The 26,557-nt window shown below is 44.6% G+C and overlaps 2 protein-coding genes across 6 annotated transcripts in view; one reads left to right on the forward strand and one right to left on the reverse strand.

The window, feature by feature from the left end:
* Nucleotides 1-17,990, reverse strand: part of LOC121458869 (protein FAM126B-like) — a 56,841-nt gene extending 38,851 nt beyond the window's left edge. For both annotated transcript variants that reach the window (XM_041668202.1, XM_041668200.1), the window contains exons 1-2: nt 17,874-17,990; nt 1,491-1,587 (exon numbers count right to left, since the gene is read on the reverse strand). The gene's annotated coding sequence lies outside the window, so the exon portion shown is untranslated. The remainder of the gene's footprint in view (nt 1-1,490; nt 1,588-17,873) is intronic.
* Nucleotides 17,991-18,158: 168 nt separating this feature from the next.
* LOC121458872 (NADH dehydrogenase [ubiquinone] 1 beta subcomplex subunit 3-like) lies at nt 18,159-24,470 on the forward strand. Of its 4 annotated transcripts, none has more exons than XM_041668213.1 (3): nt 18,159-18,297; nt 21,454-21,613; nt 24,173-24,470. In XM_041668213.1, the coding sequence occupies exons 2-3, from the start codon at nt 21,456-21,458 to the stop codon at nt 24,327-24,329; spliced, it is 315 nt and encodes a 104-aa protein (XP_041524147.1). In that variant the 5' UTR covers nt 18,159-18,297; nt 21,454-21,455; the 3' UTR covers nt 24,330-24,470. The 4 variants fall into 4 exon arrangements, with proteins under 4 accessions (XP_041524147.1, XP_041524148.1, XP_041524146.1 ...); XM_041668214.1 differs by having other exon boundaries at nt 18,177-18,313; XM_041668212.1 differs by having other exon boundaries at nt 18,191-18,329.
* The last annotated feature ends 2,087 nt before the right edge of the window (nt 24,471-26,557 follow it).

A 26,557-nucleotide genomic window follows, 5' to 3' on the forward strand; every position in this document is an offset into this window, starting at 1 on the left:
GAGATGGCTCAGAGGTTAAGAGCATTGCCTGCTCTTCCAAAGGTCCTGAGTTCAATTCCCAGCAACCACATGGTGGCTCACAACCATCTGTAATGAGGTCTTGTGCCCTCTTCTGGCCTTTGGGCATACAGACAGAATATTGTATACATAATAAATAAATAAAAAACAGTACTTCCTGTGGTGCTAGAGAACCTAATGTTGGTTATCCCGCCCTCCTGATGTGGATTCATTCAGATACAGAACTGCAACTCAGGACACCATCCCAGCCGAGCTCATTAGTCCTCATGGGAGGAGACAGTAAAGGAATACACACACAGCCAGAGTGCCGGTCCTCAACCAGGCTGAATTCCGAAACCTACGTGTCTGCTCCCCACAGCACCCACTCCTGAGTCTGCAGCATGTGACTGCTAGGTTCTGGGACGGCAAGCCTGTGTCTGTGCTGACTCACAGCTGGCAGGGGTGTAAGGTTGGTGGCACTGAGCCCCCTTGCCTGCAGTCACGCTGGAGTCTTCGTAAAGCTGGCTTTTTATCGGGATGCTGGGTCTGGCTCAGACTCCATGCAGCACAAGCACTGTCTTTCCGAGTCTTCTTCTTCCTTCTCCCTACTCTGAGCACTGTCAATACGAGGCTTTCCGAGTCGTCTTCTTCCTTCTCCCTACTCTGAGCACTGTCAATACGAGGCTTTCCGAGTCGTCTTCTTCCTTCTCCCTACTCTGAGCACTGTCAATACGAGGCTTTCCGAGTCGTCTTCTTCCTTCTCCCTACTCTGAGCACTGTCAATGAGGCTCTCACTTACACATCCCTGCCAGCATTCCTGAATTCCAACCGTCTTCCCAGGTAGATTCATTCCCCGTTCTCTTCCTGACCTGACTTGGCATGAGTTTTCCATGAAAACTGTGGAATTGTTGAGGTGTGTGCAGGATCTTAGATTAAAGCAAAACAGATTTGGGAATGAGTATTTTTTTGGGTTCTCTCTTCTCTTCCAGTCCCCTCTCTGTCTAGCTAAAAATGACCTTTGACCTCTGAATCCTCCCAAGTGGAATTACAGGCAAACAAAACAACACTGGCTTTGATTTTATGTATTTTGCACATCATTAATAAACACTGGAAAGGCAGATTATTTGCTCTAGCTACAGGCTGACTACTCAGAAGCTGCATGTCGTTATTTCCCCATATCATACAGAACAGAAAAAGAACACAGCCATGGTTACAAAAGTCGCTTCAGACAATAGTGATCCAGATGTACCCTGATAGCACAACTGTGCCCAATAAATTAACTAAATAGAAGTAAAATTCAGACAATACATTTGTTAAGTGCAATTGCTAAAATAATTCAAAAATTGAATTTAAAGGTAGTTAAGGTGTGATCATTTCAGGTAAAATTGTATAATAAATAATGCTACTCACCAAAGATTACCAAAAATTCCTAACATGTTTAATCATACGGGAAATTTATTCTTAATTTTTAGAAGTCAAGGTCATAATTTTACCTGTCTCAGGTCAGTTTTCTAAAGGAGGAGGTGACACAGGAATGCGGCTGAGTTCAAGCGTGGAATTCATTTGTTGAGAGTTAAATATTTTCCAACTCTATAAAAAAAATTAAAATAGTAAGAGAATATTTTCAAGAACATTTCACAAATGTTTTAAAAGACACACTCACAAAACAGTTTGTGTTTGTGTGTCTGCTGAGCTGATGGTGCACGTGTACATATGCGTGAGGCTTCGTGCCCCGCACATGACCGTGGGGAAGACACCGAGTCTATGCCTTGATTGCTCCCACCTTCCCCTCTCCACACAGCACTGAGTATGGAACTCTCCAGAGGCCTGCCTGCCAACAGACCAGCATGAGATACATAGTTCCCCATCAGCACGGAGATCACACACAGGCAGCACTGATCTCACACACATAACAGGCTTTTTACATCGAGCTCAGGTCCTTGACACCTGTGCAGTAAGCATGTTTACCAGCTCACTGTAGCTCAGCTGACCCTAAAACATCCTACAATAGCTACCATACGCGTATACCTTTATCATATCCAAGAAAAAAATATTTTGGAGACAAAAAGTCTCAAATTTTAGCATCAAGTATTCCATTAATTACCTTTAAGATGTTGGGTAGGTTATTTAAATCGCTGGAGATTCACCTCAAGAGAAATCTAAAATCCTTACAGAAACGTGGACTCCACCCAGCCTCACCATGCCACCCAGCCCCACTCCCAAACTAAATACATAACCAACAGAAAACGGAGTCTACAAACAGCCTTGTTAACTGCAATGCAATTGGAAAAGAAGAGTCTTAAAAAGATGTTAGGTGACTAGGGGATCTCTATGGAAAACAATGTACCGTGACCCTTAACCCCACGCTCTTCACAAAAGTAAATTCCAGGGATCAGCAAGATGATTCTCTGGGTTAGGGCACTTGCTGCCGAGTCTGAGGGGCACTGAGGCAAGAAACAGCGCGAGTCGGGAACCTTACACAAAGGCTGAGGTTGGCACATCAAGAAACCGGCTGAAAGAGAGGGAGCTGGAAAAGCTCCCCAGCCAAGACTGCAGGGAAACGGCAAAGCACGAACCAAACAAGCCTATGGGTGCTATGCAGATGGCGCACAAAGGGCACCGCCTTCCTTAGTACTGGCCTGCTGTCTTCTATTACAACACACACTAGCTGCCCAACTCCTCGTTCTAACACGGGAACCCAGGGAGCTCTGCCAACAACTGCATCACAGGTGACGGCAGTAAAGACAGCAGAGTGATGACCGACTTCAGAAAACCTGCCCGCCGGGGGCTGGAGAGATGGCTCAGAGGTTAAGAGCATTGCCTGCTCTTCCAAAGGTCCTGAGTTCAATTCCCGGCAACCACATGGTGGCTCACAACCATCTGGAATGAGGTCTGGTGCCCTCTTCTGGCCTGCAGGCATACAGACAGACAGAATATTATGTATACAATACAGAATATTGTATACATAATAAGTAAATAAATAAATATTTAAAAAAAAAAAGAAAACCTGCCCGCCATCAAGCAATGAAGCGGACTAAAGCTCTCCACAAACTCTGGGGGTTAATCAGAAGTATAAAGCAAACCGGGAAGTGTGTACTCAAGAGAAGCCGCTGTGGAGATGGCTGAATGAATCGGGCACTTGCCACGCAAGCCCAAGGACCAGAGTTCAGAGTCAGGACCTCCACACTCAAGCAGAGCAGACAGCAGTGTGCTTATAATTTCAACACTCCTACAGAAAGACGGGCAGTAGGGACAGGAAAATCCTAGGAAGCTCAAGGGCCTGAAGTAGAAACTGAACAAGAGACCCTGCTTTGAACAATGTGGAAGGTGAGGACCAGCAGTCTCACAAATCATACATTCTGTGCACACACATACCAAATCCATATCCCCACACACGGGGCCAGGGTTAAGAACACAGAGCTTTAATCCCACACTCGGGAGGCAGAGGTAGGCAGATCTCTGTGAGTTCGAGGCCAGCCTGGTCTGCAGAGCTAGTTCCAGGACAGGCTCCAAAGCCACAGAGAAACCCTGTCTCGAAAAACAAAAACAAAAACAAAAACAAACAAAGAACAGAGAGCTTTGTAGAGTTTTAATCTGTCCTATCCCCACGCTCCACAACAGCTCTGAGAGCAATCAGTGAAAACCGTAGGGACAGCAGCTGGAGGACGGGCTGGTTAAAGTGTGCCTTCAAGGCTTCACTCCCAGAGAAAAGTAATTTCCTGGAAGATCCCACCCACAAAGCTCTATCACTGCTTGACACCAAACAAAAGTCATTCCCTAGAGGCAATTGTTGAAAACAAGGGACATTTTCTTTTCTCAAAAACATCGAAGTTCCTTGAGGTAACAGGACAACAAATGGAACAAATATTTGGGCAACAAAAAGATGAAAAATCTGTAGATTTGATTGCATCTTAACCTCCAAAAATTCCCATCCTTACCTAGTTAACAGACCCAATTCAAAACAAGCTTTCCTAAGGTAAAATTACGTAAGCTAGCTGACATTTTCCTCTTTGTGTTTCCCTTCCATTCGTACTGTAGGGTGATACATGTATAAAATTTCCCACCGTATCTGAGTGTACAGTCTGGGGCTGTTAACATGCATCCCTACGGTTGTAGGATCGCTGAGTGACACTCCTCTGTTGTCTCTGCCCCAGTCATCCTATTGTAGTCTTGGTCTTGAGCACTCTCAGCGCCTCCTACAGGTAGTGTCAGGATTCTGTGACTAGCTAATGTCTCCAAGTATAACATCTCCAAACTCCATACCTGTTCAAGAACACTTCAGACTGTCCTTCCTTGTTAAGGCTAGACAATATTTCAGGGTACGCATAGGGCATTTTATGTTCTGCTAGTCAATTCATCTGTTAATGGGTCTTGGACCGCTTCCAAGTTTTAGGTATTGTGAATGATGTTGAAATGAACATGGGTATACATACATTTCTTCAAGACCCTGACCGTAATTCTTCTCAAACAATCTCAAAAAGAGAAAGAAGGAAACCTAATAGAGGAGACTAAGTGTACTTGAGGCTGAGACAGGAAGATGCCCAGTCTAAAAAAGTCAGTCTGGGGTACATCATGCGACCATTTCAAAAAAAACAAATCAAACAAAAAGAATTGAGGGGGTGAAACAGGAGCAGGCATCTCAGCACCAACACATTTCTCCCCTTCTAACAACGATTACTATCAACTCTTAAATAAATAAGAAAAGTTTTAACGTACATTTTCTTTTTTTTCTTTTTTTTAAATATTTATTTATTTATTATGTATACAATATTCTGTTTGTGTGTATGCTAGCAGACCAGAAGAGGGCACTAGACCCCATCACAGATGGTTGTGAGCCACCATGTGGTTGCTGGGAATTGAACTCAGGACCCTTGGAAGAGCAGGCAATGCTCTTAACCTCTGAGCCATCTCTCCAGCCCTAACGTACATTTTCTAACTTTAAATATAATTAAATGTATATGAAGCATTTATGTTTAAAATCCATAACAACAAATTAAGAAAATAGCTAATCAAATCTGAAAATCCTCTTACAGCATCTTTTAATGAATTTCTTTCCTATACTGTGGTCTTAGATTTATTATTTTTCTTTTTTAAGAGTATAAGCATTTTGTCCTTGTCTGTGTGCAGTGCCAGCAGAGGCCAGAAGAAAGCAGTAGAGTCCCTCTGGAACTAGAGTTACAGACAGCTGTGAGCTGCCACGTGGGTGCTGGGAACTGAACCTGGGTCCTTTGGTCCTCATAGAGCATTTTCTTTTAAAGATTTGTTTATTTATTATGTATACAGCGTTCTGCCTACAGGCCAGAAGAGGGCGCCAGATCTCATTACAGATGACTGCGAGCCACCATGTAGTTGCTGAGAATTGAACTCAGGACCTTCGGAAGAGCAGCTAGTGCTCTTAACCTCTGAGCCACCTCTCCATTGTAGGGCATTTTTTAGGTTAGTGATTGATGTGGGAGGGCCTGGCCCACTGTGGGTGGTCCTGGGTTTTATACGCAGGCTAAGTAAGCTGCATGAAGTAAGCCAATGAATAGCACTGCTCTATGCCTCTGCATCAGCTCCTGCCTCCAGATCCCTGTCCTGCTTGAGTTCCTGTCCTGACGTCTTCAGTGATGAACAGTGAAGTGGATGTGTGAGCCAAACAAACCCTTTCCTCCGCAAGCTGCTTTGTCACGGTGTCTCATCACAGCAACAGTAACCCTAAGACAGCCAGTATCGTACATGCTATAAAGTGTCAGCTAGTAAGAAATACGCCCTACCGTAATGTACAAATCTTTAAGGAGAAAATTTAGGCTGGGTATATATAAAACCTTAGAAGCTAGAGAAGTGGCTCACGGGTTGAGAGCACTGGCTGCTCTTCCAGAGGTCCTGAGTTCAATTCCCAGCAACCACATGATGGCTCACAACCATCTGTAATAAGATCTGGCGCCATCTTCTGGCCTGCAGCATACAGAATACTGTATACATAATAAATAAATCTAAAAAAAAAACTAGCCAACATACTGGGGCTATTTCAGACATTTTACACAATTTACCTATATACAGTAATCCTATGTAACTGTTACCATCCCAATTTTACAGATGAGGAAACAGGCCCTGAGAGATTAAATCATTTCCTGAGGTCAAATAATCAGTAAGTAGTGAGATCAACTCTCTGTCAAGCTAGAATCTAAGAACTGTTTTTCCTCCCTAGTCAGGGTCTTGCAATACCTAGATTAGGCTGGCCTCAAACCTGCATGCCTGCTCTAACAGTGCTTACAGTGCAGGCATACACTACCAAACTGAAGACCTCACCCTAGACACCACACACACTGACTATGCTAAGAACATCGTGTTTATTTCACCTGGTCAGCAAGGTCCTTAAGTAGAAGTCACATTACACCACATATTAGAACTGTATAACTTAGAGTTCTCTATATTAATGATACTCTTGGGGGTATACCAAAATACACCCTTCGAATGAACGGCTCAGCTAGCCCTTACCACTTGGAAAGAAGCAGTTCTGGCTAATGGAACTGCCAGCTTGACTGGACTTGGAATCACCATACAAATACCCCTGTGCATGTGTCTGAGGGCAATTCCCAGAAAGGGTTAGCTGAAGCAGAAAGACACTGATTTGGAAGGTGTCAAGTCACGAGTTAGGGTCCAGGACTGAGCGAAAGAGGGGAAATGAACTGACCACCGTTCGTCTCTCTTTACTCCTGAGAACAGTGTGAGCAGCTGCCCGACATTCCGGCCAGTACGATGGCAGGCATTCTGTGCCAATAAAGAAAGAGTAAGACAGAACTATCTGACAGGCGTGCTTAAATCCTGAAATAACATAAAGCACATCAGTATGCTGCTTCATCAAATCCCCCAGTAACCCAGAAGGCTGCCAGTTTTAAATGAGCCCAAGGCAGGAGCAGGCAGCAAACCAAGGTGGCAGTGCAGTCGTGTGTTTGCCCTTATATCCCGCCAACGGTGTTCAAAGTGTCTACAACAGAAGACAAGTAGTGATAAAGCTATCGGCCTGTCCTGTAGACGTCACAACATCGGACGAATAGCAAGGGTTCTCAGCCTTGGCACAACTTGCGTTTGGTCATTCCTGACGTGAGAGACTGTTCTGTTCGTGCATGATAGAGCATCTCAGGCCACAAGCTGCCGCTCACATTCTCTGTGAGTCCGACATCTCCAAATACCATCAAATATCTCCAAATACCCCCTCAGAGCAAAACTGCCCTGGTGGAGAACGACCCCTTTAAGAGAAAGAACTATGGCTCCTTCTGACGATGCTCGTTCTCCTTTCTAGAACCAGCTCCTTGCCTAGCTTTTGTACCCTGGAAGAAAGGATTCATAGTGACCATGGAATCTACCCCATCTTCAAGAACACAAGTCCCAGGCGAAAGTGCTGGCAGCGTCCCATCAATAACGGAAGTGACAGACACACTTAGCTCTTTTCCCTCCTCACTGTGCAAGAGAGGACCTCCACTTCTCTTCTTCTAGTTAGACATGACTTAATGACTTTTTTAATTTTTAGAGAGAGGCTTTCTCTGTGTAGTTTTGGAGATTGTCTTGGACTCACTCTGTAGATCAGGCTGGCCTCGAACTCACAGAGATCCATCTGCTGGGATTAAAGGCGTGCGCCACCACCACCTGGCTTAATGACCTCTTGGAATCGAAAAGTCAAAACGAGTTCCACAAACCATTTCACGACAGAAAGCAGTGTCTAGCATACCCGCTCCTTCCCGTAGCATCCCTGATAGAGTCCGAGGGATGCTCTGCCGACCACCACGTGAAGACAGCTTGCTGTATCACCCAAATTTGTAAGGTCACAGAGATTTTACAAGGCAATAAATACACCTTTTTCTTTAAAGGACAAACAGAGCCCAGGTACTCTCTGAAGATTGTCTGTAACTACTGTGGCCACATTGCTGCTAACTTTGACTGGAGCAGTTATACAATGAGACTGCAGCAGGCCACAAAAGCCAAGTAAGAGGAAAGAAATGGTTCTAGATCTAGGGCTTTTACTCTTACAAAATGTCACCTCCACCTTATTCTGTGGCCTTGTAAAATTCCCTACAACACAAAGAAAGGAAAAAAAATTGATTTTGGTTTCCATGTGGTTTCATATAATAAGCTGGCATTTCTACAACAAAGAAGCATCCCGCTAGGAGACGGAAAGGGAAATACCTCAGTAGGCTCAGCTTTACGTGACGTCTAAGATATAAAAATACCTAAAAGAGAGGGGACCAGTTATGGATATAATGGCTTGGCTAAGTGGTTTTTTGAATTAGTGCTTGCTCACTAGACTTAGAACAAATGGCCCTGTTAGCAGGGATTGAGACATAAATTAAACACTGAGTTCCAACCCTTCTTTCCTTCCCTCTTCCCTCTTTCTGGAAACAGGTCTTATTAGGCAAGCCAGGCTGGCACTGAACTTGTAATCAATCCTCTGGCCTGAGTGCAGGAACGACAGGCATGCACCCCACATGCATGCCCCCCACATGCAGCCTAAGAGGACTGACTGCAGGAACAACAGGCACGAACCCCACACACAGCCTAAGCGGAGTGGATCGAGTGCAGGAACGACAGGCATGCACCCCACACTCAGCACTCCATCACCCATACTGATCTGCACGTCCATGAGAACCCAGGCTGTCTCACTTCTCCAAGCATTACTGTCTTCAGCTGCTCTCCTCTTGGCGATACCCCGAACTATGTGCTAACTCCAGCTCTTAACTCTCACACGCTTTTCCCTCCATTGAAGCAGCCTTCCCCTCCCACCCCAACAGGCTGTCAACCTAGGCCAGGGATGCGAACATAACGCTTCAAAAAGAACAAAGTTCTAAGTCCTTTATTAGTCTATAACTAGGACTTACACTCTCACTAGATTACGAATGTACATGCGGGCACAAAGATTTTGTGATTTGTGAATAGAATTTACAGCTATTTTCATTGTCAAGTTAATAGTTATTAGAGACATTAAAATATCATTGTTTATATTCATTACTGTTTATGATATATTTGTGTTCCACCCTGGATAAAAATATCTCTTATCTCATTTACCTATGTATTTAGATAAACATCACCCTAGGTGCTATTTGAGGATATTATGGATGACAGTCAACTATCTGCAGACTGACAGACACAGATTCCCTTTACTGGGGTGGGGGTCACACAATCTGCCGAAGGCCCAAACAGAACAGTGCTAACCCTTCCAAGCAGGAGGACTCTTCCTGCCCACGCATGCCTTCCCTAGGACCAAACCTCTGCCCTTCCTGGGGTAGGCTAACTACATCACCTCTGGCTTCCAAGCATCTGGACACAGAAAGGAGCTACACCACTAACTCTATTGTGCTGCTTACCAACTACCTTGCAGTTTTGAGACGGGTTAACTCGTCATATGAGCCTTCTAACCAATCTCATATGATACGCAAGCATCCTTTCTTGGCGGTTCTTCTGGATAACACTGACAAACACACCTCAGAGATGAACTATGTGCTGAAGCCATCTCTTGAGCCTCCTGGAACGAGGATACTTATACCAGGTGGTGCATCAGTACACATTCTTCAGGAAAGGGGCATCTAAGAGCAGCTGACGTGGGTCTCAAATCAGAGGACAAACGTTGGTGGCACATAAAATACATGAGAGTGACTCTTAGGACCCCTTCCTCTTGGGTTTGGGAACAGCCTTTTTCTTCTGCCTTAGAACATGGGAAAGCTCTTTGCACTCCATTTACTAATACCCCTCCAAAAGGTCTCCTCCTCCTCTCCCTCTTACACCTTGTAAAAACTGATGTGGTAGACAAAGGCATAGTGATAGCCATTCCCAATAGATCTTAAAACTCAGTAACCTTCTTGTCAGAAACTCATCCTGTCAGGTGATGGAGGCGCACGACTTTAACCCCAGCACTCGGGAGGCAGAGGCAGTCAGATCTCTGTGAGTTCGAGGCCAGCCTGGTCTACAGAGTGAATTCCAGGACAGGCTCTAAAGCTACAGAGAAACTGTGTTTCAAAAAACAAAGCAAAACACAAAAACAAAAAAGTTTATAAATCCTACTATTAAACCCCAGCTTCTCTGGAGCAGAGCACGTTCTCTGTAGGATTCGCATCTCTAGATTAAACTCCAGCTTCTCTGTAGGATTCGCATCTCTAGATTAAACCCCAGCTTCTCTGGAGCAGAGCACCTTCTCTGTAGGATTCGCATCTCTAGATTAAACTCCAGCTTCTCTGTAGGATTTGCATCTCTAGATTAAACTCCAGCTTCTCTGGAGCAGAGCACGTCCTCTGTAGGATTCGCATCTCTAGATTAAACTCCAGCTTCTCTGGAGCAGAACACCTTCTCTGTAGGATTTGCATCTCTAGATTAAACTCCAGCTTCTCTGGAGGAGAACACGTTCTCTGTAGGATTCGCATCTCTAGATTAAGCCCCAGCTTCTCTGGAGCAGAACACCTTCTCTGTAGGATTCGCATCTCTAGATTAAACCCTAGCTTCTCTGGAGCAAAGCACATTCTCTGTAGGATTTGCATCTCTAGATTAAACTCCAGCTTCTCTGGAGGAGAACACCTTCTCTGTAGGATTTGCATCTCTAGATTAAACCCCAGCTTCTCTGGAGCAGAACACGTTCTCTGTAGGATTCGCATCTCTAGATTAAACCCCAGCTTCTCTGGAGCAGAACACCTTCTCAGTAGGATTCACATCTCTAGATTAAACCCCAGCTTCTCTGGAGCAGAGCACCTTCTCTGTAGGATTCGCATCTCTAGATTAAACTCCAGTTTCTCTGTAGGATTCGCATCTCTAGATTAAACCCCAGCTTCTCTGGAGCAGAGCACCTTCTCTGTAGGATTCGCATCTCTAGCTCTTCAGCTCATAGCGAATGAACGGCTCAATGGCAGGCAGTGACCCGACACAGCAGAGGAGAAGCAGCAAGTGTGAAAAGGATTACTAGTTTACAGACGGCACAGAGCCCTGTCCCCAAGCCCACAGATCGAGTCTACACATGCTGGGCAATGGCCATTTTCCAGCTTTATTTGCAATTATGTGTAACAAAAGACCCAGTTTCACTTGCTATAAATCAAACAACTCCTGCATAGGGTTTCTGAAGATGTTTCCTAAAAGATGAAGGAGTGCTGCTTTTCTTTCTTCTGCCTAGAACTGGTCAGCTGGTGTCACTGGGGGACCTTGAGAATGGAAAACACAAACTAAGGAGGACAAAGGGGAAATGAGGAGCCTGGGCCCCTGACAGCTCTGAGGTGCGTCAGCCCTACACTATTTACTTCTGATTCTTAAGAATTTAAATAAAGAAGTGATTTTTTTTTCAAGACAGGGTTTCTCTGTGTAGCTGTGGCTGTAGACCAGGCTGTCCTTGAACTCAGAGATTCGCTGGCCTCTGCCTCCCGAGTCCTGGGATTAAAGGTGTGCGCCACCACACCTGGCTAGGCAGAGGTTATTTATCTGTTTTTAGCAATCAAAATACAATTCCCAACTGTAAGGAAGAAAGTGACTTTAGCAACAAACTTGTGGTTCTCCAGCCACTTTAGAGGTCCCTCAAGGTAATGCAGACAAGGAGGCAGATATCTCTGCTGTGCGGAAGGGGCGAGCGAGGAGGGAGCAAGACTGACTGAAGAGCCTTGGCTCACTAGGGGCACAGCACAGCCACAATGCAGCTGCATGGGGAAGGCGTCCAGAGCACTGACAACCACTTTGCTACAGCACTGCAGTCTCTTGTCAACACCACAGGTTACAGTGCAGAACAGTAACAAAACTGTTACCAGAAGAACAAACTGCAAGAAAATCAGAATTAGGAAATAAAACATTTTATTGAAAAGAAGATGTTCAAAAGTTGTACTAATTCTTCTTGAAAAGGAGAGAAATTGACTCAGATTTATAGCAGAAATTAAGGCTGATTCTCACTATCCCATTTCTATAATTCATAAAAATCTTGAGCAAATCCTTCATGCTTTCCACTCTGTCTTTTGCACGTGCATCTGAAGCCATTTCTACAACGATCTATTTGTGTGTGGCATGTGCATGGTGCATGGCACACATGCCACCGTGTATCTGCTCCTCTCCGTCCACGCTGATGTGGGTGCTGGGGACTGGGCTCAGATCAACAGGCTTGGAGGTGAAAGCCTTTACCACTGAGCCATTGTGCCCGCCCAATGACTTTAAATTTTTATTTGATGTCTTAGCAAAGCTCGAGGGTGATGTCACTTACGGATTTGTCTTTTGTTCACACTGTTTGCATAGTGAACACGCTAATGCTCTACTACCAAACTACATCCCTAGCCTCTGGAATGGAAAATAACCTGGCCACTCTGAGGCTTACTCCACAGACCCACACAAAAGATTACATCATACAACATTATAAGATACAAAGATCAGCTGTACTGGAATGGGAATTCCATTCCAAGGGAATGGAAATCTGTATTGAGAGACACTGGTTTCCCGTGTACTATTCACAAAAGCCAAAAAAATAAAATCAGCTTAATTTCTACCAACTGCTGAATGAACAAAGAAAATGGGTCAAATACATAATAGAGTATTGAGTTAAAGGATGAAATTTTGACAACATGGATAGACCTACTGTACATTATGTTAAATGTTAGTTACAGAAAGACAGCTATCACATGTCCTCGCTCTTCTACAGAGACAGAATGAAGCAGTGGTCACCAGAGGTTACCTGATGGGTGCTGTCAGCAGAGTTAGGGTACAAACTCTGGTGCTCTGCTGTAGTGGGAGGAGCACAGAGAACCGCAGTCACCTCTATCTCAAAGCAACTCAGGTGTGAATCTTCTCACCACATACACACAAAAGATAAACAATGGAGGAGCTGAGAAAGGTCACCCTGATTTGAACGTTACATAATGTATGCTATCCAATGTATGTACATAGTAAAACACCATATAGTACCCCATAAGTGTCTGTAACTATGTGCCAACCGAAATACAAATGAGGCGGGTGAGATGGCTCAGTGGGTAAAGGTGCTGCTGACCTCTAAGTCTGACAAACTAAAAATCCTCAGAACCCACATGTTAAGAAGTGGCCTCTGAGCTCCACACATGTGAGCCTCACATGCAAACACACACATACACACTAAATAAATGAAGCACCTTTTTGTTTGCTTGTTTTTTGAGATAAGGAGACAGGGTTTCTCTATGTAGCCCTGGCTGTCCTGGAACTTACTCTGTAGACCAGGCTGGTTTGAACTCACAGAGATCCTCCTGCCTCTGCCTTCCAAGTGCTGGGATGAAAGGTGTGTCCCACTACCGTCTGGCTAATGAAATACTTTTCAAAAAAGATAAAGTAGTTGGGTTTGATGGCGCGTAGCAGCAATTCCAGTTCCTGAGGCAGTATCAGGAGTTCAAGGCCAGTATTCAGGACAGGAGATCCTGACTCAAAACAAAACTAAGTAAATGATAAAAATAAAAAGCCACTAGAACCAAGGATATCTAGCTCAGAGATGAGATGGCTCACAGGGTAAAAAGTGCTTGTCGAGCAAGTCTGAGTTTGATCCCCCAAAACCCACAGGGGAACACGAGAACCTCAAAGTTGTCCTCTGATCACACATGCATTCCCACAAAAGCATGCGTGCATACACAATAACAAATCGTTTTTCCAAGAACCAAGGACTACTTAGATAAGAAATATGTAAACAAAATCTCCGTTGTTTTGTCTTTTGTGTTTGAGACCTCAGACTTGCTATACAGTTAAGCTCTGGGATCACAGGTGTACACTACCATGTCTGGTTTAAGACCTCCCAGGGATGAAGCACGCTTGCAATCTCACCATTCAGAAGGCAGAGGCAAATCATCCGACTTGGATTACTAGTGGATCCCCATCTCAAAATACCCCAGAGCAAAAGCAAACAGCGAAAAAGATACCATCAGGATTCTAGCTTCAGTACATTAAAAAGATGATAAAAGAGAAAAATACAGCCAGGTGGTTAGTGCCACCCGTGAGCCCAGCACCTTGGAGAGAGGAAGACGTTTATGAATTCATAACTAGCCAGAGCCACACAGCAATACTTGTCTCAAAAAAAGGAAAAAGAAAGCCATGTGATATATGATAAATTAACATTTAAATTTTTTGAAGGCTACAGTTACTCTGCAACAAAATGACTATTTGGTGACCCATCTTCACCAGCCAGTGTCAGCGCCCTTTACCATATTCTGTGACTGTTATTTTGTTTGGCAGTTAATCCTCAAATCTAAAAATTATTATAATTTTATGAACACTTAAACCATACCACTTTATATATTACACATCTAATTTATACTCCTTCCCATTTACTCCTTCTTTTCATACTTGTCTCCAAACAGCCAAACCCCTAAACATTAGGTCTAAAGTCCATGAATTTCTAAACTTAACCCATGTTAAGGTCAAAAGATTTGTAATTTTACGTTTACTACCTATTATTGAGCAAACACCTGTTCATATATCAATCTACATATTACATCAAAGTTTCACTGAAAACTGTTTAATCAAGTAAACTTGCAATTCTTTTTTAAATTAAGTTTACTTTTTTTTTAGGTTTCTCTGTGCAGCCGTGGCTGTCCCAGAACTCGCACTGTAGACCAGGCTGGCCTCTAAACTCAATCCACCTGCTGCTGCCGCCTCCCAGGGCCTGGATTAAAGGCTGCACTGCCACCAGCACGTTATTTCTCAATTTTAGCTTAACTCAAGGACAGTACAGCTGTCTGACACATCAGGAAACAAGGTGAGGAGGCATCTGTGCAAACTAATTCGTATAGGGCCAACTTGTGAAAGAAAATGGCTTGGATTATGGAAAGCAGTGACGTGCCAAGTGAAAACCAACTCAGCCCAAAACGTTCAGCACATCCTTTGTTTTGGCAACTTCAACTTCTGGCTAGAAAAGCTGCCCTAGCTATGACATGAAATGGAAACAGTTTATTGACTATAAAATGCTGGCAGATTTGGCAGCTGGCTCACAGTTAACACTGCTGTTACTGGTTCACAGCGCTGTGTGACAGAAGCTGGATTGGATCAGACTCTAAAGTAAAGGCCAGATATAAACCAAATCAGTCATCTCCTTCCTTCATCCCCTCCCTGCACTAAGACTCTAAAGGGAAGCGCAGATACAACATATGCGTGTCCCCTTTTTTAAAAACTAAAAAAACCTCCTGGATATTTTGAGATATCGCCATCTTCATAGAGGATTCTCAAAGTAGGTCCAACTCCTGTGTGTGTGCTGTGTGCATGTATGCGATGTGTGGGCGCACATATGTGCATGAGAGCGCATGTGAAGGCAGAGAGTGACGCCAGCGGCTTCTTCATCCACGCTCCACTTCATGTGCACTGCAGCATGCTCAGCTGAGCCCAGAGCATGCCAGTCTGACTAGTCCAGCTTGCCAGCTGCACTGGGGATTCCGTCTCTGCCCCCCAAGTGCCGGAATTATAAACTGGCCACCAATGCCCATGTGGCATTTATGTGGGTCCTGGAGACCCAAACTCTAGTCCTCACGCCTGCATGGCAGGGGCTATACCTGCCTGGCCAGCTCACCAGTCCCTAAGCCTCCCTCCTTTTTGGAAGCACTGTATTCATAGCGAGCATAGGAACAGAGCTAGACAGGGGGCTCATCAGATGGCTGCACAGCAAAGGACTGTATCAACAGTCAGTGTAAACCGTTTTCACAGATTTGACATTTTAGACACCGAGAAGTATTCCGTTCCTGTCATGGGAAAAGGAAGTGGTCTACTAGCCAGGTAAAGAGGTAGAGGAAACAATGCTGTTGTCCTGGCATTAAAAGAACAGCAAAATACTGTTTTGTTGCGTTGACAATACAACTGGGTTGAAACTTCCACCCATATTTTATCATATTATTTAGTTTTTAATTATGTAGTGCTTTTCTATAATAACTCTCGGTCAGGCTGAAGATTATTCTCGAACTTCATACACTACAAGATGTCAAAGCTGTGTACTAACAATGAAACAAACCTATACTATCCACTAGGACAGCTTGTGGGCCTGGCTGTGGTGGCGCACGTCTTTAACCCCTGTACTTGGAAGGCAGAGGTGGATGGATCTCTGTGAGTTCAAGGCCAGCCTAGTCTACAGAGTGAGACTGGGGGGGGGGGATTAAAAAAAACAATTTTTTCAAGATCCATTTTGAAGCAAGCACTAATATTTCCTTACAACCAATGTTTCAATTTATTTACCAATGGCTTTGACATGGAAATATTTCAGAAAACAAAATCTCTATGATTTATAACCGTCCAGATTCTAGTAAATGATAATTTGGGATAGTGTTTTTTAAACTATTTGGTAATTCCCTACTGCCTGTTCGATTTACGGCAGTCTACAATGACACCTACTGGCCACTAGAAATCAGCCATTAGTTCTCTTAGATAGCTAGAGGAGGCTGGTTACATAAGAGAAACAGAGACACACACACACTCTCTTAAATCAACCCACCTAAAGACAAAAATTTGTTCACAGGTATGGAAAGCACGAGAGTATTTCACCTAAGGCAAAAATATGTCTTCTTCAGGGCTAAGGTAACATCATTCTTGTAAAAAGATAAGACGAGGAATGAAACACCAGCATCATTTTAAAACTGTATTTAAGGCGCTAACAAATACCTCAGTTCACTGGACATTTCAAAACAAATCCTAATCAACCATTTCGTTTCAGAAGATATTCTGAGAGAGAAAAAACAAAAAATCTAATTTTATATGTACGAACACAAATGACCAAGAGTAGGAAAAAAAAATCAGATCTTAGAAAGTTGTCCTAACATATAGTTCAAAAACAAGCCCAGAAAGAGACACTTCCCGATACTACGTTAATCCTCATCTTCTGACTTGAAGGCAGCATGTCAAGAGCCTACCCTTCAGCAATTTATAGCGCTGCTTTTAAAATTGTATCCCAGTCTTAGAGGAGTTTTCCAATGAGCTATACAAGCAAAAGCTCTTCCACAACATACGCTGAGACGGGAGTTTGTTTGGGTACTGTATCCCACCATTCAGACCGTGAATTTACAACTCACAACTAGTTCCTCAGACTTAACGAAGCAAATCACTCAAAAGGTGGCTCTCCCCTGTTTAGAGTACCGTCTTATTTTCACCATCCTTAGTGTCCATATATTGGGGGCAAGTTGTCGACCAACTAACTTACTGTCCGTTTTCTAATCTGAGTTTACCTTCCTCTCTGGATTTAGAAGGCTCTCCACTTTGCTGGAGGTTAAACACTCTATCCGTTCCTGCGCTGCAAAGCAGCCAATGCGTGTACTACAAAACATTTCGCCCATCTCGAGCTTAAACGTCGTGTCTTGTCTTGTCTCAAGCCAAGTCCTTATTTGGGATAAGCGCTTCGTGACTACTCTGCCTTCACGCTGTCCTCCTCCTCCAGAGCCTGCCTGGGTAGGAAAACACGGGAGCCAGCGACAACAAGAAAGTGATCACGTCTATCAACGGCTTGCAAGAGCTCCTCTTCCATGACGCTGGGTCGAGTTGTTCGGGGGGGAGAAAAAAAATAACTGCCAGGGGTTACATAATGTACCAGCCGCTAGTTTCTAGCTCCGACCACCAAGAAACCTCTTCCTCCTCCGCACCCTGACAACAACCCCGAGAATTTCACTCAGGTGTCTGCAAACGCCGCGTCCTTCTCTAGCCTGAGGCTTCCTGCAAGAAATCCCTTCAGCCCTCACCGCCCGCGCCCTGCTCCTGCCTCCTTCCCCACCCACACCCTCGTCGCCCTCTCTAGGCCCCCCAAGTCGCCCCCACGACACGCACTGAGCCCCAAGCCGCCTCCTCCTCACGACCCTCCCAGGCTGGCTACCGGGTGTGCAGGGCTCGGGATCCGCCCCCCCCGCCGGCTCCCGCGACCGCAGCCGGGTTTGACACCTCCTCCTCCGGCACCGTGCGGGTCCCCCACCTACCTGTCACCCCGCAGCAGCCTCGGGCTTCCCACCGCCACCGCCTCCCGCAGCAGCCTGCCAACTGCAGCATAACAACCGGCCCTCTCATTGAGTGGGCCGGCGCGCTCAATAACAGCCGCTCCCATTGGCCGCGCCGCCGCATCGGCCCGCCCTCCGGTGCGCCGCCTAAAAGAGTCCGTCCGGGAACAAGGAAAACGCGCTTTTTTTACCCGTCTCCTCAGAGTCCCCGAGCTCAGTCGGATGCTGGCAGCGGAGTGTGGCAAACGGTCTCGATGTCCAGTTTTTCTTACGCCGTCGTCTTTCTCCCTCGTCTGGGAGCCTTGCGCCGGGGTCGGAACGCTTATCGACTCCTCCGCTTTCCTGCGGTGAGGAACGCCCGTCGACAACGTCCGTTTCCGGTTGGCTCCGTCTGGAAGGTTGAATAGTGAGTGTCCTGAGAGGTCAGATTGCTGTCAGGTAATTTAGGGAGCTGGTGGGCGACCTCTGGGTTAGGAATTATCCAAACTGGGTCCAGGGGGAGTGCAGAAGTGATGAGAGGGACCGGGAGGAGGGGAGCGCTGCGGCCGAGTGCGCCCGAGCTGAGCGGAGGCGGATGGAGGAGGCCCCGATGGTTATTATAGCGCTTCAACCCCAGACACCCCGACCTCCACTCCCGCCGCTGTCACCCGCAGTTTCCTCCTCGCCTCCTGGCTTTTTTGCGGGGTAAAGAACAGTACCCGATCCGAAAATGCTTAACCTAGAAAAATTCCACCAGATGCCTCACAAAATCACGTCCATTGCATATTCCTACGGTAAAGGATTGGCTGCCAAAGTAATAGCATTTCATTCGGCTTTTCTTATATTTTTATGGTCATCTCAGTATTTGGATGAGGGAAATTTCAGTTCTATACCTGAAAGCCCTGTGAAATTACACGGAGTGGAAGAAGCATCCCGTAGGGAAAGTAAACCAACACGTCCTTTATTAGAACAAGCCACCTTGGGTGGAGGTTGATCATCACCTAACTTCTAAGTTGGCTTCTGACATAAGCAGGTAGCGTTTCAGTTTTCCATAATTACACGTTCGGTCTTTGTTGAGTTTATTTCTTTACTGTCCTTAAATGAGCGGTCCTGCAAGGGAAATGATTTCCCGCTGTTGAGTGCTCAGTGCAGTGTAACTCACCTTTCCCGTGATGTGGTTCCTTTAAGGTGTCCTCTGACCTTTATATGGACGTGTGCACACACAAATCAATGAGGCTTTAAATAAAGATTCCTTTGAAAGTAGGAGCCAGGCATATGCACAAGTCTGCACTTGTAGCACTTGGGAGAAATAGAGACAGAAGAATTGAGAGTTCAAAGTCATCCCTGAATACATATCAAGTTTGTGGTCAGACAGAGTTAGGTAAGACTGTCTCAAGTAAATAAAACAGTGTTCCTGTAAGATGGGGTGGCGCCTACCCCATTGATAAAGTTATGTGTGCTTCGTTCTGAAAAAAGTCTGATAAAACATATTCCTTGTCATATACATACAGAAATTTCTCTCAAGTAGCAATGTCCAATAGGAACGTAATGGAAGCCATGCATGTAGTATTAAATTTTCTAGTAGATGCTAAAAGTAAGACAAAAGTCATCTAATATATTAAATGTAGTCTCATTTAAAGATATAGTCTGAAGCCAACCATGGTAGCACACGCCTTTAATCGTAGCTCTTGGGAGGCAGGGGCAGGTGGATTTCTGAGTTCAACACCAGCCTGGTCTACAGATCGAGTTCCAGTACAGCCAGGGCTACACAGCAAAACCCTGTCTTGGGGATATATATATATATTCACACACGCGGACACACATATATATATACACTCTGTATTATTACTGAACTGTTCTACATTTCATACTGTCTTAAAATTTTTTGTACGTTATGTATACAGTATATCCATATTATTTACATAAATGTATATACTTGGTCTGTGCTTGTATTTTATAAGGTTGAAAAGTATATTCATACACCAGATAATTCCAAAGACACTTTAGTATTTTCTTATAATTGAATTTGCTTTGGTACTTGGTCCTCTCCCAGGGGACCTGAGTTTAGTTCCTAGTACCCACACCAGACAGCTCATGACCACCTATTATTCAGATTTAGGGGATGCAATACCTTCTCTGGCCTCCCTCCCATGCATGCATGTCTCTCTCTCTCTCTCTCTCTCTCTCTCTCTCTCTCTCTCTCTCTCTCTCACACACACACACACACACACACACCACACAAATAAGGTCTTTTTAAAAAGTTAAAATTCCAGGTTTCTTAGCTGCATAACCACATTCCAGAGGTTAGTGGCTACCTAACAAGACAGCACAGATCCAGGAGAGGAATTGGTGGCCATAGGTATCCAAATGTTCTTTTTGTTGTTTGTTTACGTTTTGATTTTCCAGGCTGGCCTGGAACTCAAGAAATTCACCTGCCTCTGCCTCCCGAGTGCAAGGATTGATGGCGGGTGCCCGCACACCCAGCAAATGTCCCAATTTTCTGGGTCATGACAGTTTTTCCAGAACAGTAGTGCTCAGTCATAGTCTCACCACTTGGATGTGAAAATGGAAGGCACACTACAGTGTGTTCTCCGCATTTCCCAATCTTGGAAGGTAGATTTTTATCCTTGTTATGTGAGGCAATAGAAGTCCAGAAAGCTTCAGGGATTTTCTTGCATTTTATAGCTATTAGTGATTCAAAAAAAGATGGTTTTAAACTCTTCCTTCGAACATTTGAGATTTTCTTGTTTAATTTATGGCTATTTTGAAATAACAGTAACCCCAACACTCCAGAGGCAGAGCAGGCAGGTAGGTCGCTGGAACTTCAAGGCCAGCCTGGCTTCAGGACAAAAGCCAGAGCTCTCCAGAGAAATCACATCTTGAAAAATGGATGACAGAGAGAGAGAGAGAGAGAGACTAGTTATAGCATTGACTTACTGCTTAGAGTCTCATTGTCTTCATCTATAAAAAGTGTTTGGTTATTTTTATTTTGTTTTGGTTGGGTTTGTTTGTTTGTTTTTGTGAGACAGAGTCTCTCTACACAAAGCCCTGACGGTCCTGAAATTCACTATAGACCAGGCTGGCCTGGAAGAACTCAGAGATCTGCTTGCCTCTGCCTCCCAAGTGCTGGGATTAAATTTGTGAGTCACCAGGTCTGGGAAGGCAGGGGGAGAAATCTGTATTTTTAATTTAAATTCAAAGTTGTTTTAGAAGCAGTACAGTTACTGCCTATAAAGTCCCATGTGCCGGGCACGTGAAGACTACGGAAGTGTTACTGTTAGCATATGTAGTGAGTGGGTATCTGAGTGGTAGGGCTACTCACTGTTTTCAGTTCCATATATTGTGTATGTATTTCCTAGCTGTGAGCATACACTAAGTACGTAATAGTACACTTTTTTTGGTTGATTTTCTGGCCTGGAAATACAGTACACCACTTGCCACTTCCTCCCAAGTAATCCTAGTATATTTTTATAAAAGCTCTCTACTCAGAATTGTCAGGTATTTATCTTTTTAAAAGCATTTCACTTGACACATCCTCATCAACTTTGGCTCTCTCTCTCCCTTCTTTTCCTTTTTCCCGTAGACATGGCTGCTGGGCATGGACACGAGCACGGGCACGGGCATGGGCATGGTCACGATAAACTGGTCCTTCCAGATCACACACAGTGGAAAACAGAAGGGACACCGCTAGAGACAGTGCAGAAGAAGCTGGCTTCCCGGGGGCTGAGGGACCCGTGGGCTCGGTAAGATGAGTCTAGGCGTGTCCTTCTTGCTCTGGGTACCGGGACGGGAAGACTGGTGTGCATCTGCCAGAGCGCTTGGAACCTGCTGGTAGAAACGACTCAGCGGAGGCCCCTCCTTCCACCCTGTGGGTCCTGGGGGAAATGGCTCTGTTTTTGTTTTTTCTTTTGAGACTGGATTTCTCTGTGTAGCCCTGTCTCTGTCTCTTAGAACTCTGTACACCAGGCTGGCCTTGAACTCACAGAGACCCACCTGTCTCTGCCTCCCCAAGTGCCCAGCGAAAAATGGCTTCTTAGCTTTAGTTGGGATCTTCCTATTTCATAAAACTTACAGTGTGAATCTTTTCCATGTGTCTATTGAACTCACATCAGTCTTGAGGTAATTTATGCCTTTATAATGATGAATCTTTTAGAACACATGGGATTTATGACTTTTTGAATTTTCAAGCATTATTTCCTTACTTTTTATACATATCCTGAACATTTTGTTGAATTTATTTATATTTCTGGTACTATCATAGGTGGTATTTTAAATCACTATTTGTAGCTCTGTTATTGACAATTAAGATTGTAATTAATTTTCACATACTGACTTTATATCCCATTTATTATTTAGCTAAATTTTTGCCCTAGTAAACTTTTTTTTTGTTTGTTTGTTTTTTTTGAGACAGGGTTTCTCTGTAGCTTTGGTGCCTGTCCTGGCCTAGTAAACTTTTTTTTTTTTTTTTTTTGGTTTTTCGAGACAGGGTTTCTCTGGGGTTTTGGAGCCTGTCCTGGAACTAGCTCTTGTAGACCAGGCTGGTCTCGAACTCACAGAGATCCGCCTGCCTCTGCCTCCCGAGTGCTGAGATTAAAGGCGTGCGCCACCACCACCCGGCATGAACTTTTTTTTTTATGTCCTTTAATTTTTTCTTTTAATAATGATCATTTTGTCTACAGAGACAACATCACTTTGTCTTTCTCAGACTGTAAACTTCCCTTTATTCTTGCGTGATTGCAATGGGTAACATGGAAAAAGAAACCAAAGAATTTTAACTTCTTTTGTTTTGTTTTTTTCCCCTGGTGGCTTTGCAGCAGATCTCACCAAGTCCCTCAGGCTGATGTGAAGAGTAGTCGTGTCTTTCAGCCTCTGAGTGCTGGGCTGGAGGTCTGGGCTGTCACTCCAGCTTCTCCTTCCTGTTGTAAAGTCAGTCGCCCCATTGTCCCTGCGTGTTCCTGCTCCTAGTTCAGCCAGCATTCTGACCTCAGCCTCCTCGCTGGCTGGACTGGAAGGACTTAGCACACCCCTCTCCTGAGAGCGTCTCTTTTCTGTTAATGTGCTGAGTTATCTGTACAAACTTCCAGATACTAAACCATTGCTTTTCTGGGCTGAGCCCTGTTTCTTTGTGATAAATTATTTTTGTTTTGTACATTGCTGGTTTTAATCTTCTAAGATTTTGCTCAGAACATGCAACAGGCCCAATGTGGTGGCGCACGCCTTTAATCCCGGCACTCAGGCAGGTGGATTTCTGCAAGTTCCAGGCCAGCCTGATCTAGTTCCTGAGCTCCACAGCCAGAGCTACTTCTAACGTCTTTGTGTAATTCTGGCATCTAAACTAGTTTGATTTGTTTCCATATTTTCTAGTGAGGCAGATTTTTTTGTCCTCTATAAGGCGTCCCCCCCCCCCACGTCCCCTGCTAATGTAGGTTATCTATACAAGAAGACATTTCTTCCTGTAGCTCTTGGCTTTCTGTTCAGAGTAGTCAGAGCAGGAGCTCAGTCTCCTGAAGCTCAGGCTGTACGACAGGGAACGGCTGTGAGCCCTTGAGTGATAATGCCAGCTGCGCATCCTTCTGTGCCAAAATAGATTAGACATCGGCATGCCTAATATTTATGACAATAATGTTGGGTAGGTAGTAGTCAACTTTGAACAGAAGGTCAACTTCATATTTTATATGTGAAACTTGGTCATATATTCTTAATTCTACTCTGCCCAGAAATATTCCCACTATGACTTACATTATTAAGTAGTCTAGCTTTGGAGCAGGTGTGGTGGTGCGTGCCTGGAGCTTTACAGCTCAGGAGACTGGAGCAGGATTGCCACAGCTTGGCCTGTATAGAGAGATCCTGTTTAAAAAACAATGCTGGGCCGGGCGGTGGTGGCTCACGCCTTTAATCCCAGCACTCGGGAGGCAGAGGCAGGTGGATCTCTGTGAGTTCGAGGCCAGTCTGGTCTACAAGAGCTAGTTCCAGGACAGGAACCAAAAGCTACGGAGAAACCCTGTCTCGAAAAATCAAAAAAAAATAAAAATAAATAAAAATAAATAAAAATAAAAAACAATGCTGGGCACAGTGGCTCACGCCTTTAATCCCAGCACTTGGGACACAGAGGCAGGGAGATCACTGTGAAGCCAGCCTGGCCTACAGAGTTCCAAGAAGCCAGGGCTGCACAATGAGACTCTGTCTCAAAACAAACAAACAAAAACAAAACAAAACCAAAAAAACCCAAAAGATACTAATGTAGCATTTCAGTATTTTGGCTCGGAGAATTGCACGATTGTCATTTTTCTCCTCTCTTCCAGCAATGAGGCCTGGCGATACATGGGCGGCTTCACAGAGAACGTCTCCTTCATGAGTGTGCTGTTCAAAGGGTTCAAGTGGGGGTTTGCTGCCTTTGTGGTCGCGGCAGGGGCTGAGTACTTCTTGGCCTCCCCGAATGGTGATAAGAAGCATCACTGAAGGCAGCACCTGGGCTTATCTCCTGACTTCTCTCTCTAGCGTCCTTGGCTTAGTTAAGTTAAGAAAGAATGGCTTAGTTAAGTAAAGAAAAACTTTGTTTTGTCTTGTAATGCTTAAATAAAGTTGGAAAGAAAAATGTAATGTATGTACCTGTAATTCCAGCTCTTGGAAAGCTGAGGCAGGAGGATCATGAATTCAAAGTCAGCTTAAGCTACATAGTGAGGCTGTCACAATAAATAAATAAATATGCATGTGTCCACGCACGTGTGTGTATTGGACTTTGTTTGGAATGGTGGGTGTTGGGGGACCAGCAGCAGTGCATTCTGCATGCAGCCTCCTAATTCAACTTAACAAATGTATTCCAAGAGTTACCTACTGAATCCACTGAGCCTGCGTGTGCGTAGGTGTGGAGCTGTCCATTGGGGCTTAGATAACAGAGGCGCAGAACCCCACCACCACCACCACCAATAAAAAAACAAAAAACTGGCCGGGTGGTGGTGGCGCACGTCTTTAATCCCAGCACTCGGGAAGCAGAGGCAGGTGGATCTCTGTGAGTTCGAGGCCAGCCTGGTCTACAAGAGCTAGTTCTAGGACAGGCTCCAAAGCTACAGAGAAACCCTGTCTTGAAAAACCAAAAAAAGAGGAAGAAGAAGAAACTGGAGAGATGGCCTAGCAGTTAAGATCCTTGGCTGCTCTTCAGAGGACCTGGGTTTGAGTCCCGGCACCCCGTGGTTGCTCACAACCTGCGACTTCAGTCCCAGGAGGTTTGACATCCTCTGCTGGCCTCTCTGGGCTCCAAGCATCCACAGACATATATGTCAGCAGAATACCTACACGTTAAAAAAAAAATCATTTTAAAAAAGATTTTAGGGGACTGGAGAGGTAGCCCAGGAGTTAGGAGCACTGGCTGTTCTTCCAGAGGACCCAGGTTCAATTCCCAGCACTCACATGACCGCTAACAACTGTCTGTAACTCCAGTTCCAGGATCTGATACCTTCACACCAATGCACATAAAATAAATATTTTTTTTAAAAAAAAGATTTTAAAGAGTTTATTGAGAAGATGTATTCTTTTCTTGAGTACCTCAAGCCAATTAAAGTCAGAATTAGCAATCCTAAATGAGGCAGAATTTCTAATAAAACTCAAGTGGTAAAATGGAATCATTAGAAACTTAAGGGAGCCGGAGAGATGGCTCAGCAGTTAAAGAGTATGCGCTGCTCTTCCAAGGGACCTGGGTTCAATTCCCAGCACACACATGGCAGCTCACAACTGTCTGTGACTCCAGTTCCAAGGGATCTGACACCCTCACACAGACATACATGCACGCAAAAACACCAATGCACATGAATAATAAATAGTTGGAAGAAAGAAACCGCAGTTAATGGCCAGCTCAGTTGGTTTGTTAGTGAGCACTGTCTTTCTTGTGTACAGTAGCTGGATTCTTGCACTGGGGTGTGGGGAATTAATTCACTCTGGCCTTTTCTTAATAAGGAACTAAATTCATTCATGATGGCTCTGACCTCATCATCTCATCTCCCAAAGGCCTCTACCTCTAAATACTGAATAAAAAAAAAAAAGAAAGAAAGAAAAAAGAGGCAACATGATTGGTCCCAGGTTTTGGCACCAGATGAATGAAAAAAATAAAGAGGAAATCTGCACATGACGGCTCCTAGGTGTGGTGGAGGAGAAAGTTTATTGTCGATAAAAGGGGGAACATAGCCAGAGACAGGGACATCTGGGAGAGTCCAGAGTGGACATGCCCAGATGTCTTTGCTTCTGACTGTTCTCTCCCATTTTCCCAGGGTTTGAGATTTAACAAATACCATCACAGTGGAATTAAGTGTCAACATATTTTAGGGGAACACAAACGACCCACTGCATATCGATTAGAATAACTAACAGCATTGATTATTTTCAAGAAACCAGCTTTCGTCTTTGAAGCCCTGTGGAGACCCGGAAATAGGAGCCTATTTCCACGTTGACCAAAGGTCGGAGAGTTGGAACTTACCTCTAGTTCCTCCAAGGTTATAGTGTTACCACCTCAAACAAAGGTCCCACCTAGATATAGACCAGAGAGTTCTGCTCTTTCAAGATTGTTGTCAATAGGTGTGCCTAATAACCAGACCTTGTGCTGCAGGAATAGAGAAATAGACTATTCCTACCTCAAACAAAAGTCTAAGTATACAACTAAGTTCCATTTCCCTTTGTGGAGATAACTTGGGATTCCA

This window comes from Microtus oregoni, unplaced genomic scaffold (assembly GCF_018167655.1).
Source record: "Microtus oregoni isolate MIOR12 unplaced genomic scaffold, Mior012 000018F_ref0000195, whole genome shotgun sequence".
NCBI lineage: Eukaryota > Metazoa > Chordata > Mammalia > Rodentia > Cricetidae > Microtus > Microtus oregoni.